General features: G+C 38.3%; 1 protein-coding gene across 2 annotated transcripts in view; it reads left to right on the forward strand.

Moving 5' to 3' along the window:
* KIAA1614 (KIAA1614 ortholog) overlaps positions 1–22,661 on the forward strand; it is an 873,679-nt gene that overhangs the window by 448,445 nt on the left and 402,573 nt on the right. For both annotated transcript variants that reach the window (XM_044085741.1, XM_044085742.1), the window contains exon 5: positions 20,241–22,279. In XM_044085741.1, the coding sequence (XP_043941676.1) occupies positions 20,241–22,279 (2,039 nt within the window). The remainder of the gene's footprint in view (positions 1–20,240; positions 22,280–22,661) is intronic.

Genomic DNA, 22,661 nt, shown 5'->3' on the forward strand with positions numbered 1-22,661 from the left:
CACTGGTAATGTACAGTATCACCAGTCTCACCATTGTCATAAACCTGATCACTGGTAATGTACAGTATCACCAGTCTCACCATTGTCATAAACCTGATCACTGGTAATGTACAGTATCATCAGTCTCACCATTGTCATATACCTGATGTCTGGTAATGTACAATCTCACCACTGTCATAAACCAGATCACTGGTACTGTACAGTATCACCAGTCTCACCATTGTGATATACCTGATCTCTGGTAATGTACAGTATCACCAGTCTCACCATTGTCATAAACCTGATCACTGGTAATGTACAGTATCACCAGTCTCACCATTGTCATAAACCTGATCACTGGTAATGTACAGTATCATCAGTCTCACCATTGTCATATACCTGATCTCTGATAATGTACATTATCACCGGACAACAATTGTCATAAACCTGATCTCTGATAATGTACATTATCACCAGTCTCACCATTGTCATATACCTGATCTCTGGTAATGTACAGTCTAACCAGTCTCACCATTGTCATAAACCAGATCACTGGTAATGTAGAGTATCACCAGTCTCACCATTGTCATATACCTGATCTCTGGTAATGTACAGTATCACCAGTCTCACCATTGTCATAAACCTGATCACTGGTAATGTACAGTACCACCAGTCTTACCATTGTCATATACCTGATCTCTGGAAATTTACATTATCTCGAGTCAACCATTGTCATAAACCTGATCACTGGTTATGTACAGTGTCACCAGTCTCACCATTGTTATAAACCTGATCACTGGTAATGTAAGGTATCACCAGTCTCACCATTGTCATAAACCTGATTACTGGTAATGTACAGTGTCACCAGTCTCACCATTGTCATAAACCTGATCACTGGTAATGCAAGGTATCACCAGTCTCACCATTGTCATAAACCTGATCACTGGTAATGTACAGTATCACCAGTCTCACCATTGTAATAAACCTGATCACTGGTAATGTACATTATCACCAGTCTCACCATTGTCTTAAACCTGATCACTGGTAATGTACAGTATCACCAGTCTCACCACTGTCATATACCTGATCACTGGTAATGTACAGTCTCACCAGTCTCACCACTGTCATAAACCTTATCACTGGTAATGTACAGTATCACCAGTCTCATCATTGTCATAAACCTGATCACTGGTAATGTACAGTATCACCAGTCTCACCATTGTCATAAATCTGATCACTGGTAATGTACAGTATCACCATTCTCACCATTGTAATAAACCTGATCACTGGTAATGTACATTATCACAAGTCTCACCATTGTCATAAACCTGATCACTGGTAATGTACAGTCTCACCAGTCTCACCACTGTCATAAACCGTATCACTGGTAATGTACAGTATCACCAGTCTCACCATTGTCATAAACCTGATCACTGTTAATGTACAGTATCATCAGTCTCACCACTGTCATAAACCTTATCACTGGTAATGTACAGTATCACCAGTCTCACCACTGTCATATACCTGATATTTGGTAATGTACTGTCTCACCAGTCTCACCATTGTCATAAACCAGATCAATGGTAATGTACAGTATCAGCAGTCTCACCATTGTCATATACCTGATCTCTGGTAATGTACAATATCACCAGTCTTACCATTGTCATAAACCTGATCACTGGTAATGTACAGTATCACCAGTCTCACCATTGTCATACACCTGATCTCTGATAATGTGCATTATCACCAGACAACCATTGTCAGAAACCTGATCACTGGTAATGTACAGTATCACCAGTCTCACCATTGTCATAAACCTGATCACTGGTAATGTACAGTATCATCAGTGTCACCATTGTCATAAACCTGATCACTGGTAATGTACAGTATCACCAGTCTAACCATTTTCATAACCCTGATCACTGGTAATGTACATTATCATCACTCTCCCGTTGTCATATACCTGATGTCTGGTAATGTACAGTCTCACCTGTCTCACCATTGTCATAAACCAGATCACTGGTACTGTACAGTATCACCAGTCTCACCATTGTCATATACCTGATGTCTGGTAATGTACAGTCTCACCATTGTCATAAACCAGATCACTGGTACTGTACAGTATCACCAGTCTCACCATTGTCATATACCTGATCTCTGGTAATGTACATTATCACCAGTCTCACCATTGTCATAAACCTGATCACTGGTAATGTACAGTATCACCAGTCTCACCATTGTCATATACCTGATCTCTGGTAATGTACATTATCACCAGTCAACCATTGTCATAAACCTGATCACTGGTAATGTACAGTGTCACCAGTCTCACCATTGTTATAAACCTGATCACTGGTGTAATGTAAGGTATCACCAGTCTCACCATTGTCATAAACCAGATCACTGGTAATGTACAGTCTAACCAGTCTCACCATTGTCATATACCTGATCTCTGATAATGTACATTATCACCAGACAACCATTGTCATAAACCTGATCACTGGTAATGTACAGTATCACCAGTCTCACCATTGTCATAAACCTGATCATTGGTAATATACAGTATCATCAGTGTCACCATTGTCATAAACCTGATCGATGGTAATGTACAATATCACCAGTCTCATAATTGTCATAAACCTGATCACTGGTAATATACAGTCTCACCACTGTCCTAAAGCTTATCACTGGTAATGTACAGTATCACCAGTCTCACCATTGTCATAAATCTGATCACTGGTAATGTACAGTATCACCAGTCTCACCATTGTCATAAACCTGATCACTGGTAATGTACAGTATCACCAGTCTCACCATTGTCATAAACCTGATCACTGGTAATGTACAGTATCACCAGTCTCACCATTGTCATAAATCTGATCATTGGTAATGTGCAGTATCATCAGTCTCACCATTGTCATATACCTGATATCTGGTAATGTACTGTCTCACCAGTCTCACCATTGTCATAAACCAGATCAATGGTAATGTACAGTATCAGCATTCTCACCATTGTCATATACCTGATCTCTGGTAAAGAACAGTATCACCAGTCTTACCATTGTCATAAACCTGATCACTGGTAATGTACAGTATCACCAGTCTCACCATTGTCATATACCTGATCTCTGATAATGTGCATTATCACCAGACAACCATTGTCAGAAACCTGATCACTTGTAATGCACAGTATCATCAGTGTCACCATTGTCATAAACCTGATCACTTGTAATGCACAGTATCATCAGTGTCACCATTGTCATAAACCTGATCCCTGGTAATGTACATTATCATCACTCTCCCGTTGTCATAAAGCTTATCACTGGCAATGTACAGTATCACCAGTCTCACCATTGTCATAAACCTGATCACTGGTAATGTACAGTATCACCAGTCTCACCATTGTCATATATCTGATGTCTGGTAATGTACAGTCTCACCATTGTCATAAACCAGATCACTGGTACTGTACAGTATCACCAGTCTCACCATTGTCATATACCTGATCTCTGGTAATGTACAGTATCACCAGTCTCACCATTGTCATAAACCTGATCACTGGTAATGTACAGTATCATCAGTCTCACCATTGTCATATACCTGATCTCTGGTAATGTACATTATCACCAGTCAACCATTGTCATAAACCTGATCACTGGTAATGTACAGTGTCACCAGTCTCACCATTGTCATAAACCAGATCACTGGTAATGTACAGTATCACCAGTCTCACCGTTGTCATATACCTGATCAATGGTAATGTACATTATCACCAGTCTCACCATTGTCATAAACCTGATCACTGGTAATGTACAGTATCAGTAGTCTCACCATTGTCATATACCTGATCTCTGATAATGTACATTATCACCAGACAACCATTATCATAAACCTGATTACTGGTAATGTACAGTGTCACCAGTCTCACCATTGTCATAAACCTGTTCACTGGTAATATAAGGTATCATCAGTCTCACCATTGTCATAAACCTGATCACTGGTAATGTACAGTGTCACCAGTCTCACCATTGTCATAAGCCTGATCACTGGTAATGCAAGGTATCACCAGTCTCACCATTGTCATAATCCTGATCACTGGTAATGTACAATATCTCCAGTCTTATCATTGTAATAAACCTGATCACTGGTAATGTACATTATCACCAGTCTCGCCATTGTCATAAACCTGATCACTGGTAATGTACATTATCACCATTCTCACCACTGTCAAAAACCTTATCACTGGTAATGTACAATATCACCAGTCTCACCATTGTCATAAACCTGATCACTGGTAATGTACAGTATCACCAGTCTCACCATTGTCATAAACCTGATCACTGGTAATGTACAGTATCACCAGTCTCACCATTGTCATATACCTGATCACTGGTAATGTACAATATCACCAGTCTCACCATTGTCATAAACCTGATCACTGGTAATGTACAGTATCACCAGTCTCACCATTGTCATAGACCTGATCACTGGTAATGTACAGTATCATCAGTCTCACCATTGTAATAAACCTGATCACTGGTAATGTACATTATCACCAGTCTCACCATTGTCATAAACCTGATCACTGGTAATGTACAGTCTCATCAGTCTTACCACTGTCATAAACCTTATCACTGGTAATGTACAGTATCACCAGTCTCACCATTGTCGTAAACCTGATCACTGGTAATGTACAGTATCACCAGTCTCACCATTGTCATAAACCTGATCACTGGTAATGTACAGTATCACCAGTCTCACCATTGTCATAAATCTGATCACTGGTAATGTACAGTATCATCAGTCTCACCATTGTCATAAACCTGATCACTGGCAATGTACAGTATCACCAATCTCACCACTGTTATAAACCTGATCACTGGTAATGTACAGTATCACCAGTCTCACCATTGTCATAAACCTGATCACTGGTAATGTACATTATCATCACTCTCTCATTGTCCTATACCTGATCAGTTGTAACATACAGTGATATCACCCTCTCTATTTTCATAACCTTGGTCACTGGTAATGTCCAATGACACCATTCTCTCCATTGTTATATACCTGATGAGTGGCAATGTATAGTAATAACACTCTCTCCACTGTCAAATACCTGATCACTGAGAATGTGCAGTATCACCCCTCTGTCTGTTGTGATATACCTGATCACAGTTAATGTACAGTATCACTACTCACTTTGTTGTGATATACCTGATCACAGGTAATGTACAGTATCACTACTCTCTCCATTATCATAGATCTATCACTGATAATATTCAGTATCACTACTGTCTCCATTCTCATATAGCTATTCACTGGTAATATACAGTAATACCACTCTCTCCATTGTCACATAACTAAACTATGGTAATGTACAGTAACACTGCTCTTTCCATTGTTGTATACGTGATTACTGGTAATGTACAGTATCACAATTCTCCATTGTTATATGCCTAATCACTGGTAATGTATGGTAACATCACTCTCTCTGTTGTCATATACCTGATTACTGGTATTGTACATTATCACCACTGTCTCCATTGTCATATACCTGATTGTTGGTAATGTACATTGGCATCACTCTCTCTCCATTGTCATATTCTTGATCTGTGGTAATGCACAATATCACCACTCTCTCCATTGTTATATATCTACACATACATTTTTTTCTGGCAATGTACATTGTCACCCCTCTCCATTGTCATATTTCTGTTCACCGGTAATGTACAGTATCACCACTCAATGTCAATGTCTTGATCAATCACAATGTGCAGTGAGTGATACTTCGCTCTGTTGTCATATACCTGATTGTTGGTAATGTACAGTGACATCACTCTCTCCATTGTCATATTCTTGATCAGTGGTAATGTACAGTATCACCACTTTCTCCATTGTTATATATCTTGCCATTGGTAATATGCAGTAACACTACTCTCTCCATTGTCACATACCTGATTACTGGTAATGTACAGTATCACCATTCTCTCCGTTGTCATTATGCCTAATCATTGTGATTGCTCTTGATAACTGGAAACAGTATCTCTACCATCTGCTCATGGTGTCATTTTCCTGGAAACAGTAGCAAATATAGTAGTACCTCCATTTCACTTTCTTCATTGTCTTGTCCCTGCCAGCAGTTGTTAAATATAATGTCACCACTCTTCCACTCACATTGTCATGCCCATGGCAGCTGTATGCTAGCAGTAGCACCAAAATTGTCATGTTCCTGGCATCAGTGGCTGAGCACTACCCCCCCCCCACTGCACTTCTACTTCATAGTGTTGTATTTTCAGGGGGAGTCTCTGAACAGTGTTTAACCTTAGACCCTCTTGAGATCATCTCTCATGCCATATTGTAGCAGCATTGTTTTAACCATAAGTCTCCTCCCCCAATGCTGAGTGTTGATAGTCATGCTTTCCATACTTTTCTGAGTGACTCATTATGATATTTGTGATGTGGCACAAATTACAGATTCATCACAACAGTTTCATTTCCATTCTGTTGCACTAAAAGGGTTTTTATAGTACAAGTTCTTGCTGCTTCAGAAATACTAAATGTCTGCTTAGCTGAAAATGGAATGGGTGACAATTGATTTAGTTTTTGTAAAATGAAAGTGCCTTCCACCTCAGTGTTCCTGCCTTGTCCTGCTTTCACACACCCTCTAACTTTTCTTGTAAACATATTGCAAGGGACAGATGCACACAGTCCATTTTTTAATCCACCTAGACCCTGCTCTATTCAAGCCTACTGTTCAGCAATCATACGTTGCATTAGCAGTAAAGTAATTTGTGTACCTTTCAATTAGTAAGCTTTATGCTGAGGTGTTTAGGTGAATAATATAGCGTTACTTGTAGTAGAGTATATGTGAAACACAAACTGATGTTTTTAGATTATGCAAAACACAGTCTTCCTTCCACAGCATAAAACCTCTGCATTTGTTTACTTATTTATTTGTTTGTTTTTAAGTTTATAACATTTGATAATTGGGTAGGTGGGCTGGTCCCCAAACCCTTTTCAGCCATGACTTGGGCAACAATTGTAGTAACAATACAAAACAGAACAGTGGAGCAAATAACAAGATATTCTAATATTAAGAAATACTAATTAAAACAAGTTTCAAGAATATACCAATTAGAGTAAGTTGCAAAACATATACTGATATGAAGATATTTATGTTCTCAAAAGTTGATTTACAAGATAATAGTTGCACCACAGACTATATAAAGCATTTTTGCATCATGACAGCTGATGGAGAGAGAATGGTAATTTTTTTTTTTTTAATTTTCATTTACACATTATAATATGAATTCCAGCCAAAGTAATTATCAGGAAGCTTAATCTTTAAGTGCTTTATGTGAAGGCATTTTTACTGAAGCTTAGAAATGTATGTGATTTAAATAATAAGTCTCTGAATGTGCTTTGTTGCTTGATTACTTGATTAATGGTTTTATTGTCTGAATAAGCATTCATTCTCAAGCTGTGCTGTTCCAAGCCTGAAATGCTGTTTACCTTTCCCTGGCAAAGTGCTTGAATGGTTAAAATACAAGGTGTTAAAAGATGTACAGTTTCATTATGTTGTAGGTTTTTGAATATTATTCATTTGCAGTGTACCATAGCTTTGCATTAAAAAATATGACATAGAGTTTGATGACTCCGTTGGATATTAAGAGCAGAGATGGAAGACATTGGTGTTGAGGGTGGGAGTGGAACAGCATTGCACCAAATATAAACTCTGCAAACTGCTATGTGTACTGCTTCTATTACCTTTAAGTGTGAATTATCTGACCCATAAAAAGTGAAATGCTAATACAGTGCAAGTTGCACAAACTAAATGTATCCTCCCCACAATCCAGTTCATTGTATGATTTTGCATCGTGTATCCTGCTGTCTCTGGCTTTAATGATAAATATAGGACAGTACTGACTTCCAAAATGGCTGCACACTGATCAACAGCTTAACCTCAGCTCTCCCCATGTGAAAACAGAAACTGAGAGATAACAGCCAATTATATTGTAAGTCTGAGTAAAATGCAGTTACTGGCTAATAAGTACACTGCCTGGATACCTGCAAAGGAGAAACTAAGAGAGCCTGCAAGAAAATCAACTATTTAAGGTGACAAGGAAACAATGACTGGAAAGACTCATACAGCTACTTAGCAAAAGGCAGTTCAAGTTCTAGCTTTGGGTCATAACATGGCTTCCAATAATCTAGAGGGAAAAATATGTCAGATGTCCCCAAAGATGATTAAAATAAAGAAAACAATGAAGGAGTATATCAACTCAATTAACAAAAGGCTGGAAAATGGAAGAAGCTTTAAACAGATATTCAGACATGCTGATAAAACTGCAAAAATCAGAGGATAAAATAAAGAAAAAGCTGGCTGAGTATGAGACTGCTCAAGAAGAGATGTTTCAAAAAATTGTGGAATTAGAGGATAGAGCACGTAGAGAAAATCTGAAACTTTCTGCTGTACCAGAGAAACTGGAAGGAAAATACTGTATTAATTTTATGAAGCCACAAAGAAGCAAGTGGATTGGTATTCCACAGCAGGAACTGTTAATTGAAAGGGCACACCATGTGTGTGCTCCAAATCTGGCCATTAGAAAGCAGCCAAGACCTTTATTAGTGGAGATGCAAAACTACAAGGAGATAGAGTTGATCCTGCAAAATTGTGACAATAGGGCAAAGTATTAAAAGTTGGAGACAGCCGAGTGTTTGTGGAAAATGATTATTCATTGTACACCAGGCAGAAGAAAAACAGATTTATCCCACTAATGAGGGTATTTTGAGAGACAGGTGTAAGATTCAAACTGCTGTATCCAGCTGTTTTCAGAATATTTTTCCTGGAGGATGAAAGTAATTTTTTGATGCAGAACAGGCTAATGAGAAAATTTAAAAGTTTGTCCAACAAAAAAATGGGCCATCACGCAGAAGGGGACTCTGCTTCTCTTTCTTCTGATAGAAAATCACAGAGAGAGACTTTGCCAGTGAAATCTTCTCCACTGTCCCAAAGGAAAATGCTTGAGAGAGAGAGAAAATCACAGGAATTGACTAGAAGACTTGGGAGAACTGTTGCTAGGGCTGAGGATTATTCTGGCATGCATTTATATTCTACCTAAAACTGCTATTTTGGAGCTTAAAGCATTTTGGGGAGAAATAATCAGCCTTCAGCGGGGAATTTGATTTGCAATAATGAGGATGTATCTGGGGGGCCTAGAAGGAAAAAAATTAACAAAAGAAGGTAGATTTCTGAAGAAATATATGAAACTATTTGGTATGAAAGACATGAATTCAGTAATAGGAACTCAGAGAGAATTTACATATTATTGCCCAAAGTACAGCAAATGGGATAGACTTGATAGAAGTTACAGTGTTGGCTAAATTAATAGAAATCAGTGTTTTTACTGTTTTTATTTTTGTTTTTATTGTTTCACCATATAACTCAATACAAGTATATGAAATGACAAACAATATAATTCATGTTATATGAGAAAATTTTCTAATATTTTGTGAATGACTCTTTGGCCATTATCAAGGATTTAACTCGTTGAGGCATAGAATGAACAAGTTCCCGGCAATTAGTCATAGAAGCTTTGTGCGCCCAAGCTGAAACAAGTTTGTCAGTCAGTTGCTTCTTGTTTGTTATGGTCTTTTTCTTCATCTCTAACTTCAGAATAGCCCACATATTCCCTACTGGATTCATATCTGGGCTGTTATTTGACCATGGTAACCCTTCAATACCATGGACCTCAAGAAAACTTGTCACTTGACGGCCTTTGTGGCATGGGGCATCATCGTGCATGAAGATGAAGCCCCCCCTGTCCTTTTAAATCCCTTCTTTTTTGCCCAGTCACACAGCTGAGGGAGCAGACACTGCTGTAGTATGGGTCCTATACTGTTCCTGCTTCATGTTTCCCTGAACAATGTAGAGCTGACCTGTTCTGAAACGCTCATGACACTCCACACCACACTTGAGTGGGGTGCTTGTCATGCTGAAAGATACAATTGTCCCTCATCTGCTCTCCAGATTGTCATCTGACATATTGTACTTGCTGATCAGAACACTGTATTATGCTCTCATCACTGAAAATTACCTGTCCCAATTTTCTTTTAACCAGTTTTGAAACTGTTTTACCTAGTGCAGTCTTTTTGCCTTCATTTGGTTGGAAAATTTCTGTTTCTTCAGAGGTCTGCAAGCTCAAGACCCAGTGTCCAGAAGTCTCCATCGAACAGTTATGGAACTCACTATAACACCTTGTTGTTCCAGCACCCCCTGCAGGTGTCTACTGTATGCCTTACAATTCCTATGGCATTCTCTGATCAGATATGAATTATCCGGAGGAGTTGTGGACCACATCTGCCAGAATGTCTGGGAGACGACCCTTCATCAGTATTCAGTTTCTTCTGAATTCAGCTGACAGATGGCTGACTAACTCCAACCTTCTTGGTAATTTCTGATCCAGGAACACCGTCTTTGAACAGAAGCTCAACTTTTGCATGAGTTTGTGGCATTAAATCAGCCAATTTGTCCATTTTTAAGACTATAGAGCCACATCATTATGCCATCATTTCTCTTTTGGTAAGTAAGTAATGTGTAGTAATTTCATGAAAAACAGCTTTTTCTTAAAGAATAAGCAAACTGAAATGATTTTGTGAATTTCTGAAAAAGCCAGACTGAAAATCACTAAAGAAACTAAGAAATTTTCATTATATGTCAATATTTCTATTTCACAGCAACACGTGCATTTAATTGAAACTTTGATACACGTCCAATAAGTATTTCAGATCATGCACAAATAATTACTAAGATAAAAATGCATGGTAATGAAGTAAAGATGACATACAGGTGCTTCCCCACCTACCTGTTAAAAAGAGAGGAATTTAAGGAATGGGTACTGGAAATTAGCTGAGAGTTATTAAGGAAGATAGAAAGTACTCAAGAATTTATAGCTAGTGAGTGGGATAAGTGTTTGCATAGATATTTTTATACCCCAAGTAGACTCCAAAGAATTTTTCCTCAAGTAGATGGCAAATTTTGGAGGTGTGATAGGGAAGAAATAAATAAATGGGAACATACATTTTGGGAGTGTAATGAGTTGGCAGACTTTAAAAATTCCCTACAAAGTACTCTGTCAAGAACAAGAATACTGGGCTAGCAAATGAGTGTAACTAAGAAAAATATTTTTTGAGCTGGGATACAGGATCTGAATTGTCTAGACATAGTACGGCGTTGTTCAGTTTAATTATGCTGGCTGCCAAAAAGCAATTGCTAGAAAATGGAAATCAAAATCGAAACCAACTATAATTGAAGTAGTGACTATTATAACAGAGAAAAAAGAACATGAAGTGGGATCTTTAGAAAAGGGTAGGAGTAAATTACATAGAAAAAATGGAAATTGTGGGAATGATACACGCAGAAAAATATTTTGGAGGTGGAATGAGGTTTATAGATGGCAGGAATTTAATAATTTATGTAATATTGCTTAAATTATAATTCACATCTATTATTATATGTTGTATAATGTTTGTAAATGTGAACTTGTTAATATGGTTTGATTACTTTTATATAAATATAAGTTTACTTATGTCATAAGTAATAATTCAATAAAGTTTTTTTTAAAGGTAGGACAGTACTCTGTGAAATAAAGAAGAGGCTATGATGTTAAATTTAAAGGCTTCAAAAATCAGTAGTGTGAGCAGTCTATTAGTCCAAAGATGATCTTAGACCCTACAGTGATAAGTTTGTTTGTTTGTGTCTTTCGGCTTTTCCCGGTTAGGGGTCGCCACATCGGAACTCCGGTCCGCTAATGAATGGTAGTTGATTTTTACATGCCGAGTTACCAGCCCTGACGCACAACCTTCAACGAAGGTATGCCCATTCATGCATGTCTCCACGCAGAAGACACTCTAGATGAGAACTGAACCTGACAGCGTCTTACTGTGAGGTGACAACGCTACCTCAGCACCACCACCACGATTATGTTGTAGAAACAAGAATACAATGTGCCAGCCTTATAAGGGGAAGTGAAGAATATTTCTTGCTTGCTATTTTATGTAGCTTGTCAGAAAGAAAAAAGAAACTACAAAGTATACAGAGTGTAATTCATGAAAACAGCCAGCCACCATATACCTTATCACATAGCCCTGTCTGCCTAAGCATTTAGTACATTATGACATCATCCTGCAAGCATAACAGGAGCTTTTGGTATGTCCTCTAATTGGCTTTCCCAGAGAAGATGTTCAGTGAGGCTTGCATGATGTAGCATTGTACAAGCAGCACAATCTCCGCTATATGATTTGTACAAATGTTTGGTCTTCAAGCAGTACAAATTTTCCTATATAATTTGGACAAATGCTCATGTCTAAGGTCAGCTGCCCCTGAGACTGTATAATGTAGGCCACAGATAACCCTACCATTCATTTGTTTATGCAAAGTTTGTTGTTCTGGAACACCCCTTCAACCTTTGATGTATATGATGTTCTTTCTTGGGGGTAGCCTGCCCCTTCTCCCATTACTTATATATTGCTATTCCTTCACATGGGCACCCCCTCCCATTCCCTCTTTTTGTGTAGTGCTCTTTGTGCTCCAGTGCAGTTCAAAAATATACTGTTTCTGTATCTAAATAGCATTTCCTTTGCATGATATTGGGTTGCTTTGGTGCTGTATTCCTAATGTAGCATGGCAGCATGTGAAACATGCCAGGCTGCCTTGTTCAGGAAGTGTGGGTGGGGTTGCTATACTATGCAACACCAATAAATCTTAGCCTAATATACTTTGGATGAAAAGTCCCTGGGATGCAGTGGCCACTGTGTTCAGCTGTATGCAATAATGTTATATCATGCAGTTGGCCTCATCCTCACTGGGGCTCCTGTTATTTAAAATTCGGGGTTAGGATCTTGTTAGCACAGAGGAAGGCATATTGTTATTTTGCCATACAGCACGACAGTACAGCATAAGTCAGTGCACCAATCTCTTACACTGATTTGTACTGTACTTCACTGATGTCAGAGTGGCATTTATAAGTCACCCTGCCATTCCACCATCATTAGCGCATGGAGCTTATCAACATAAGGGTTTATGCCAGATTGCACCATGATAACTTTATTATGAATCCCACCCATGAAAGGTTACTTTTGTCACACTGAAAAGACTGGCATTAAAGATGTTGCAGTCAGTGCAGAGGATTGCATCCATTTGCTGTGAATGAGCTTCTTCCTGTGGTGCAGGGCTGATTCCTTGAGCCTTTATTTGTGTGTTGTGTGCCTTTAAGCAAGTCACATAATGCAACACAGCTTTGGGGTGTTTGGTAGTTTGGGCTAAGCTCCATAATGCTGTCCTGGATTGCATGCCTAGTAACCACCTATGAACCTATACACTTCTGCTACAGCCTGTGATAACTAGAGCAGAACAATAACTAAGAAAAATGTGTTTATTTCTTTGAAACTGAAAGAAGCCAAGAAATGGTCCTTTAGCATTTTCGTATGCATAAGTTGCAAAAGCATATGCAGCTATTGTAAAATAAAATGGGAACAATATTGGATTTATACCTCTAGAACAGAAACACAACTTAAAAATGATTCCCAGAAGAATGAACAAGCACTTATAGTATGTTTCTGAAATAAAAGTCAAGGCAGAGAAGTAACCAAAAATGAGAGAACATCTTGCTGTGATATTTCCGATGATAGCATAATGATATGCTGTCTTTATTCACATGATGTTCTCCTTAACTGTCTTGCTGCAGTCAGGGAGCACCTTATGTTGTCAGCTGTTTGCCAGTATGTCTTTAAGAGTACTTATTTAATACAGAATGCCTTTGTGAAAGCTTTCTGCAAATCCCAGCTCACAGAAGCAGTTGTGAACAATTCTTGGACTAGACATAACTGACTACAGAGTGAACATCAACAAGATACTGCCACAAGCATCTTCAATAACAACCTGGTGCTATTGTTTTGTTGAATCACTAAAAGGGTTTTGCTTCTTTGAAGAACTCAGTTTCTAGATGCATAGTGGACTGGTGCAGGACTGTATCAGATGATGTGAAAGTAGGTTTGTTGTAATGAAGTTAGGTACTGATTAACCAGAGTAAATTAGGCATTGAGATGATACTGCGAAGCAATAGTGGTACAAAAATTGACAGGGTGTTTTTTTTTTATTTCACTGCAGTCAACATAGCATGCATGCACGCACGTGCGTGTATACATTCTGAACAGATAAGTATGATATAAACATAGCATTACAGTTGTTATTGTCATCTCTTAATGAATAGCTGCTGTATTTTATATATTAGATTATCTTAAAGCAAGAGGCTCAAGCTAATAGTGCAAGCAGTTAGAACCTTGTATGTGTGTATGTATGTAATTCAAAGCATAGTGTGACAGCAATGCATGGGAAACATATTGCCAGTTAAAAAATAATGACTCAAATAATATTCCTGACTATGATACTCAAAACTTGACTTATAAAAGGAAATGGTCCTTAGCTAACAATGTAGAATCTTTATGCTCTCTTTCATGTGATGATATCTGTACTGGGAATTCTTATGAGATATGTATTTTGCAGGATGCAGTTAGTTTCAAGTTTATTGCTATTGTTTCAACCCGAGGTTGCTACATTTAAAGCATTTGACTGTTTGTTTCAGAAGACTGACTCTTATGATATCAATAATTTCAATCACAAATTAAAAATTTACATACATTGAAGTTCTCTTATGCATGTAACATCTGCAATATTCATCCAAGGTTTACATATTGTGGGGCTGCTTGTCTTGCAGAGTTGTCATATTTCAATTTTTCCCTTATTTTATTTCTCAGTTGTCTTGATTTATGAATCTTAAAAAGTGCTTTTGTTAATTAACTCCTATATTGTGAACATGGTAATTATGCTAAAATTATTATTCATAGGTTCATAGGTTCATAGGTAGGTACTAGGCTATTGGCCCTAGGGCCTATATAAGCCTAGCCAAAGGTACCCTGGCTTTCGCCACCCAAGAAAATTATTTTATTGTGCCACTGTCGAGCAGAGCCACAGAAGTGATCTCCGGGGTGAATTTCCTATCTCCCATCCAATCATCAAGATTTTTCTTGAAGAGTGCTAATGCGGAGCTTTGTTTGATATAGATAGGTAGTTTGTTCCAGAGTATGGGAAGTCTCTGGGACAGGAATCTATCCCTCCAGCATGTTCTGTTTATTGTGGTGATGAGGTTTAGGTTCCTAGAGCGTGTAGCCCGTAGGGATTGGGATTTCTTTAAGTGAAGCTTGTCTAAAAGCTCTGGGTTTGATATAGCTTTGTGTGTTAGGCAGAGATCACCTCTGAGTAGGCGATATGCAATGGAGTAAAGCTGCAGTTTTTTGAGACGGTCTGCATAGGGCATCTCTTTGAGGCTGGTAATCCTCTTTGTGAGGTATTTCTGTGGCCTTTCCAGTTGTTGTAGATGTCTTGTGAGGTACATACCAAAAGGGGCATTCAGGGCATACTTATAAATTTAAGGTGCTAGAAGTTATTTCTTTAATTCATTGATGCTTGAGGTTGTCACAGATTTAGAAGTCAAATTTATAAACCACAGCTCAGCAAAATATGAAAATATGCTTAGTAGCTATTTCCTCTTGAAGGTCAGTTCAGTCATGATATTTAATTCACTGCCTTGTAGTACACATAATCAGAAGGACGAAATTATGGTATGGCTAACGAAGTTCGCAGATGACTGCAAACTAGGAGCTATAATCAAAACTCCTAATGATGTGGACATCCTACAAAATGGCCTCACTGAGACAGATGCCTGGTGTCAAAGCCATGGCCTCAGGCTCAATGCCAAAAAGTGCATTGTCATCCCTTTTGGTAAAAACTCTGTACCCATGAACTACCACATAGGTGGTGGTCTACTTAACAACAAAAGTGTGATAAGAGACCTCTGGACACAGGTGGACAGTAGTCTCTCCTTTGATAATCACATTGCCACAGTAGTCAGGAAATCCTCCTACATGGCACACCTCATCACAAAAGGTTTCTCATCCAGGAAAAAAGAGGTCATTGTTCCCCTCTACTCGTCACTCATTAGACCCATTATAGAGTACAATGCCCCTTTTGGTATGTATCTCACAAGACATCTACAGCAACTAGAAAGGCTGCAGAAATACCTCACAAAGAGGGTTACTGGCCTCAAACAGATGCCCTACGCAGGCTGTCTCAAAAAACTCCAGCTTTACTCTGTCGCATATCGCCTACTCAGAGGCAATCTCTGCCTAATATATACAAAGCTATGTCAATCCCAGAGCTGTTAGACATGCTCCACTTAAAGAAATCCCAACTCCCCCCACGTGCTACACGCTCTAGTGACCTAAACCTTGTCACTACAATAAACAGAACATGCTGGAGGGATAGCTTCCTGTCCCAGAGATTTCCCATACTCTGGAACAAACTACCTATCTATATCAAACAAAGCTCCTCTTTAGCACTCTTCAAGAAAAATCTTGATGACTGGATGGGAGATAGGAAATTCACCCCGAGGATCACTTCTGTGGTTCTGCTCGACAGGGGCACAGGAAAATAATTTTCTTGGGTGGCGAAAGCCAGGGTACCTTTTTGGCTAAGCTTATATAGGCCCTAGGTCTAATAGCCTAGTACCTACCTATGAATCTGTGAACCTGTGAAGATGACCAGAATTATACTACACTTAATCAGAACAACTGTTTGATCATTATCATATATGCAGATACAAAAGGAGGCATGAAATGAAGCAGTAGAGCTAACTAAACTTATTTTACTTGAAGACAGGAAGTATTTTGTAATCATTTTGATGTAGTACAAAAATTGCTTTACAAAAAATCAGCAAGACTGAAAAATGTTGTTAATTACCCCAACTGTTCTAATGTATAAAAAACATGCATATCACACTTGTATGCACCTGCTTTTGTATCTGCACTTGTCACTTTCTTCAGTCGAACCACACAGAATAGTTACTTTGCACATGTATCACTGCATAAAATTTAACTGGGCATATTGTTAGAGTGAGGGGATTCATGCTATAGCAAAACCTAAGGTGAAAACCAAACCGTGAGCATCATAGGATATCTAACTTATATTACTAGATGTTCTACAGTGCCAATGTAACATAGAGAAATGTTGTGGGTAAAGAGTGTATATTTGGGGGTAATGATAAGAATAAGAAGCCATTGATAACAGTGAGTAAGGAGTCAACAATTTGAAGGATATTCTGCTGTCTATTAATACTTGAGCAGACAGTATGGGAAGGGTGGTACAAATGCGGGAAGATAGAATTTGCTGTAAAGGATCTTCTGCTGTAGGGGATACAAGATGCACTAATATACGAAGGAGCACAAGGAGCGGAAGCAACTTCACTCAGGCAAAATGTATAGAAACCTCCAGTTGTGGATCAGCATTTGTAATTTATGTAGCAATATGCCAGAACTGCAGAATGTTTTACATTAGCAAAACAAACAAAAAAAAATATTTCAGTTATTTAACCTTGTTACTAGTCACAATATTAAGCAATGCGTAATGCAGATAAGAACACATTTACTGTACATGCATATGTGACACATCATAGTTTAGACAAAACACTCGATCTTATGAAATGAATTCCATTTCTTAAGCATTATTCTGTTATGATACGGTGTGCCATCTATGCTAATACTACTCAGCAACTTTTTAGCTTTTTATATAATTACTTTAAAAAAATACAGAGGATTTCAGGGTGCCTGTATCATGACTTAAGCAATGAAACTGAAAGAGATATTTTCTAAAATATAGTAACCATTTTTATTAAATGTCATTGTGTTTCAGTTGCTTGAGGTCATAATGCAAAATTAGAAAGTGGGATGAAGAAAACATCCCATCTAAAGAGCCCAGACTCAGAAATCGGTGACTAAGTAAACCAAATATGACATGATGCAGTGGTACATAAGTGCGTTAGCTTTATAATAGTATTACTGCATTATTATATCTATGTACAACAGAGAAGTATGTGCCTTTAATAAACACAGCAATAATGTGCATCAAAATGTTCGTGTTTTATTAATAGGCAGCCAAGAGCTGATGTCATCATTCAGCATTGCTATATCTAATCTGTTCACTCATACATAGTTTACCTGCGATGTTTGACAGGAACATTGATTCAACCATGTTTTATCATGAATGTGGCTGCAGGCGTGATTCATTAACTCACTGCAAAGTGAGATGTACATGTGAAGGCACCTTTGTTGACTGCTATTTTTTATATATTTATTCACTGCATTTCTTTTACCTAAAGATATTTAGTCATTCATTGTGTTTTTGTTAACTGTGCATATGTGAAAAAGTTATGAATGCATGTATGAAAGTCTGCATGGTTTTTAGTAAAGTGTTGTGAAAATTAGCTGCTTCTTGCACTCTCAGAAATACTTCCGGTATGACTCGTCAAGTAACGACTCAGTAAGGAACCAACTCAAAGAGCACAACTGGTCAGGAACTCAACTTGATTGAAAAGCTAAATGTAAATGATTTTTTTACAGGGGGTACAACCACCTACACCTCCCATTTGGGAGCAAGCACCCCCACACATAATTTATATATACCAGCTAAACAGTCTCACCAACAGAAGAAAAGGGAAATCCAGGAAGTCATTTTAGTCCATGCTGGTGCACATGTAGAAATCACACCAAAAGTGACTTTGTGTAAAAACAACAATCAGGTTTTTGTTCTTCAGTTTGCTCTCAGCATGGTATAGAGAAGCCTTCAGAGCTTCATATTACTTAACTCCCAGAAATGGCTATGTGTTTCATAAATATCTAAGTAAGGGACATTTGATCAACAAAGGAATGGCATAGCCAGCACCATGGCATAGAGGAATAAAGCCATAACTATAGCCCAGGCGATCTGGCTTCAGTTAACGACTTGGGTATCTGTGGCTGACAGGGTGGGGGTGCTAATCTTAGTGGAGGAGACACTCATCTCAGCCTTCCCTGTCATGATAGTGAAGTTATTTATATCATTTGGCACATGTTTTTGGTGTTTTAATTTTTTTTAATTTTTTTTTATTAACAACACCGGTAAAATATTTAATGACAGAAATATGCATTTTTAAAGTTTTGAAACACAGAATTAAGGACTATCTAATGTTTTACTTGCTGGTCACTTCAATTTTTAAAAGGAAGTTACAAAAGAGATTTAGGGTTCTGATGAAGTCCCATTGTTTGAAAGGACGAAAGCAATTGACGTTTTTGTTTTTTGTAAATTTTTATTAAGTTTTATGAGCTGTGCAAGTAGTTATTTTGTTTGGTGCACTATTCCTTTTCATTCCTGAAATGGGAGTTACCAGAACAGATAATCTAATGAAGCTTGTGTCATAAACCATAAAAAGTTATGTCTTTCGGCTTTTCCCTGTTAAGGATCGCCACAGCAGAACTCCGGTCCGCTAATGATTGGCAGTGGATTTTTACAGTGCCGTGTTGCCAGCCCGACGCCCAACCTTCAAAGAAGGTGTCATAAAACATAATGCACAGCAATTCCTTCTAGAGAATGACACATTCTCTATTTACCACTTTAACTGGGGGAGTGGTACAGGCTGGCCTTTTACAGTTTCTGTTCAGGTGATAATCCCTTTAGAATTTTCATGATATTCCAGTCTGAATTAGATTTTCAGAAATTTCTGTGGCTTCCAGTGATCATGGTATAAACCCACTACAACTGTGACTAGTTTGATACCTGCAACCAGCAGCACTTTGGGGGCTTTATCTCCTTAATTATAAATATTTATGGAACGATTCCTTGCTAGGCTTATTACACTGTGAGTCGCTGTAAGGAACATAACAGTTTAGTCATCTACTGTTATGGTGAGTATCTCCCTCAACTGTATTGCATCACCTCAAGTTTGGAATTACTGCTAGAAAATGAGATTTCCATTTTTGTTTGAATATTGGGAGTTTTCATCAGAAAATGAAACAATAATTTTATTTTTGCTGAAAAGTAAGCCTTTAAATGCAAAAACAGTCTTATTCACTAATAAATGCAGTATGACATACCATAAAGCCATTTCAGCCGATAAAGATATAGTGCTAAAAATCTTTGAAAGATAGCAATTGGTGTTTTTGCTATGGGAGCATCAAATCACATTTTACTGTGTGAGCACTATTAAGTTATTTTAGTTGCAGTTAAGGTAACTATAAAAAAAGACCTCTAGTGTCACATTTTTAATTGAGTAATATTTGCTTTTAACATTTAATTGAACATTCTTCTTTTTTTTTTCTTCTGTCATCCATGCAAGGGGATTCCAGTGCACTGATGTTCAAGACCATAAGAAAATCACAGCTTTCAAGGATATTAGCGGAAACCTCAGTGATTCTTCCAGTGGAGAGTCCAGCTGTGGACCTCATAGGAAACGTGGGCAGTCACCAACTCGTGTTCGTTTTGAGGATGAGTCGGCTCAAGAAGCAGAGGTTCGTTACCTGGAAAGGACACAACAAAACAAAAAGGAGACAGTGGAGCCTACCATAACCCATGGATTTGGTCTGTTACTGTCTAAACCTGATCTCACAGCGTATATCACTAGTAGTTTACATCGCAACGAAGTAGACCCCCAGAGGGCAGAACTAATCAACAGATTATATGATAGTACCCAAATGCAGAGGGATGGCTTCAGTAGAAAAGATGCCGATGACAGACCATCTTCTCTGCTGGGGAAAACGGGTTCTGCTAAGAGCTTACTATATCTTGTTGATGCAAATGAGCAATGCAGGACACATGATTCCTACAACACCTCAACAAACTGTAACTCAGGGCTTGGCTTTGAACCACCAGCATATGAATTTCCAGGTATCAGTATTCTAAAGCATGATAAAAAAAACTGTAATGTCCTCCATGAAGGAAAACTGCCAACACAGGAAGAAAAGCCAGACCTCCTGCAGCAAGAAACCAGGGTAGTACCCTGTTGGGTACTTCCTTCACAGCACCGAATTAGAACAGAACCAATAAAAGAAACTTACATTGGAGAGGTCACTGCAATTGATGATATTCACTCTGTTGCTGAAAATGCTGGTGTTTTGGAAGTCTGTAAGAAAAAAAATGAAACTCATGGGGTAGACATGAATAGTCCTATAGAAAATCTGAGTAACACATATCCTTACTACAGACAACATATAGACTGTCATAACGGAACATTTACAGAAAGAGAATTAGAAAATCAACTCACCAGTATAAAATGCAATCCTCATATGGAGATAGAAGACATGGAGAAGAGAAACAAGTATACCAAAGATGCTGAAGGTTACACACAGTATGTTAAAAAACAGAAAAAAAATCCCTCAGAAACAAATAATAAATTCCTTGAATGCAACAACTATAATCAAGAGGTCTGTATTGTCTCCTCTGGGGAGGAGACATCAGTTACTGGGGTTACTGGTGTACTGCCACTTCATACTGGAGCAGAAGTGATTATTGAATATGAAGACCCTTCCCTGGGAACCATCCAAATGAGTGGTTTTCCACAAAACACTTTTGACCAGGAAGTACAAAATGGTAGTGCTGATTGCCATGAAATATCCCACAATCAGCCGCGAGACTCTTCTCCATGTTTACCCTTGCAGTACAGATCCATTACACCTACACCACCTCCTCCTCTTTCATCATTACAAGGTGATACAAAGTTCTCCTCACCAAAGAAATATCACTTTCTAAGGAAGCTTGGAAGACAGCCTCAGACACAGTGTAAAAGCAACAACCAGAACATTAAGGTCACCTCTCCCTTACATCTCCAAAACAGCACTCTGCCCTCAGACTGTAGCCTAGGAGCTCATATAAACAGTTTACCTAGTGAAACCTGTTCCTCTGTATCATCTGTATCATCATACAGAGCAGCTCATTTAGGCACAGAATCAGATATTAGCTGGAACAAAAATAATAACTTCATGGACAAGCAGGTAACCAAAGATGAGATAAACAGCAATGAATCAAAGACACTAAAGAAACATTCAAGACGTCCATCTCAGATGTTAGCAACAGCTAGCCAGTTTAAATCAGTATTGGCTTGTGAAGAGCATAAACAAATAAGGAATGGCGCCAGAAGCCAGAATGCAGAGGTTTACTCCAATGCTAAAGTGCTTATGCTGGCAACTGACACCTGTGAGAAAGTGAATTCAAGTGTGTTTCCAGGCAGAATAGCTGACAGAATTTCACTGGACCAACTGCACAGCAGTGGCACAGAGAATTACAATGACTCTGTAGACAGCAGGGTACTCTCATCTAGCGAAGGGCAAAACAGGGGGGCATCCAAGATTTCAGGTGCTGAGGTGGTTGGCAGCATATCAGGTAAGTTAACCTGCCTTCATTATGTTCTCACTGTTATCAGTTTGTGACACTGCTTACTTGCAGGGTAGTTGTTGATAACATGCTAAAGAGAAATCAGAAACCACATGCTATATCACAGCAATTAGACTATTTTCCAGAGGTAATAAACAGTGTCAGTCATATAGTATCTATCACAGGACCTCAGACAGGTAAGCCTAAAATGTTTGGGTCATATTTGATCTGTTGTGTTCCTTCCTCAGCACACTATGCTGCAAAATCAAACAGATTACCCTCAGGTTTATTTATTCATTTTATTTTCTGAAATCTTAAATGTACTACTAGTCACTGGTACTGAATTACTTGAAGGTTAGAGAAATGCGCATAAATCATAGTTTAAAACTAT

This window comes from Protopterus annectens, chromosome 10.part0 (assembly GCF_019279795.1).
Source record: "Protopterus annectens isolate FY-2018-M chromosome 10.part0, PAN1.0, whole genome shotgun sequence".
NCBI classification, from domain to species: Eukaryota; Metazoa; Chordata; order Ceratodontiformes; family Protopteridae; genus Protopterus; species Protopterus annectens.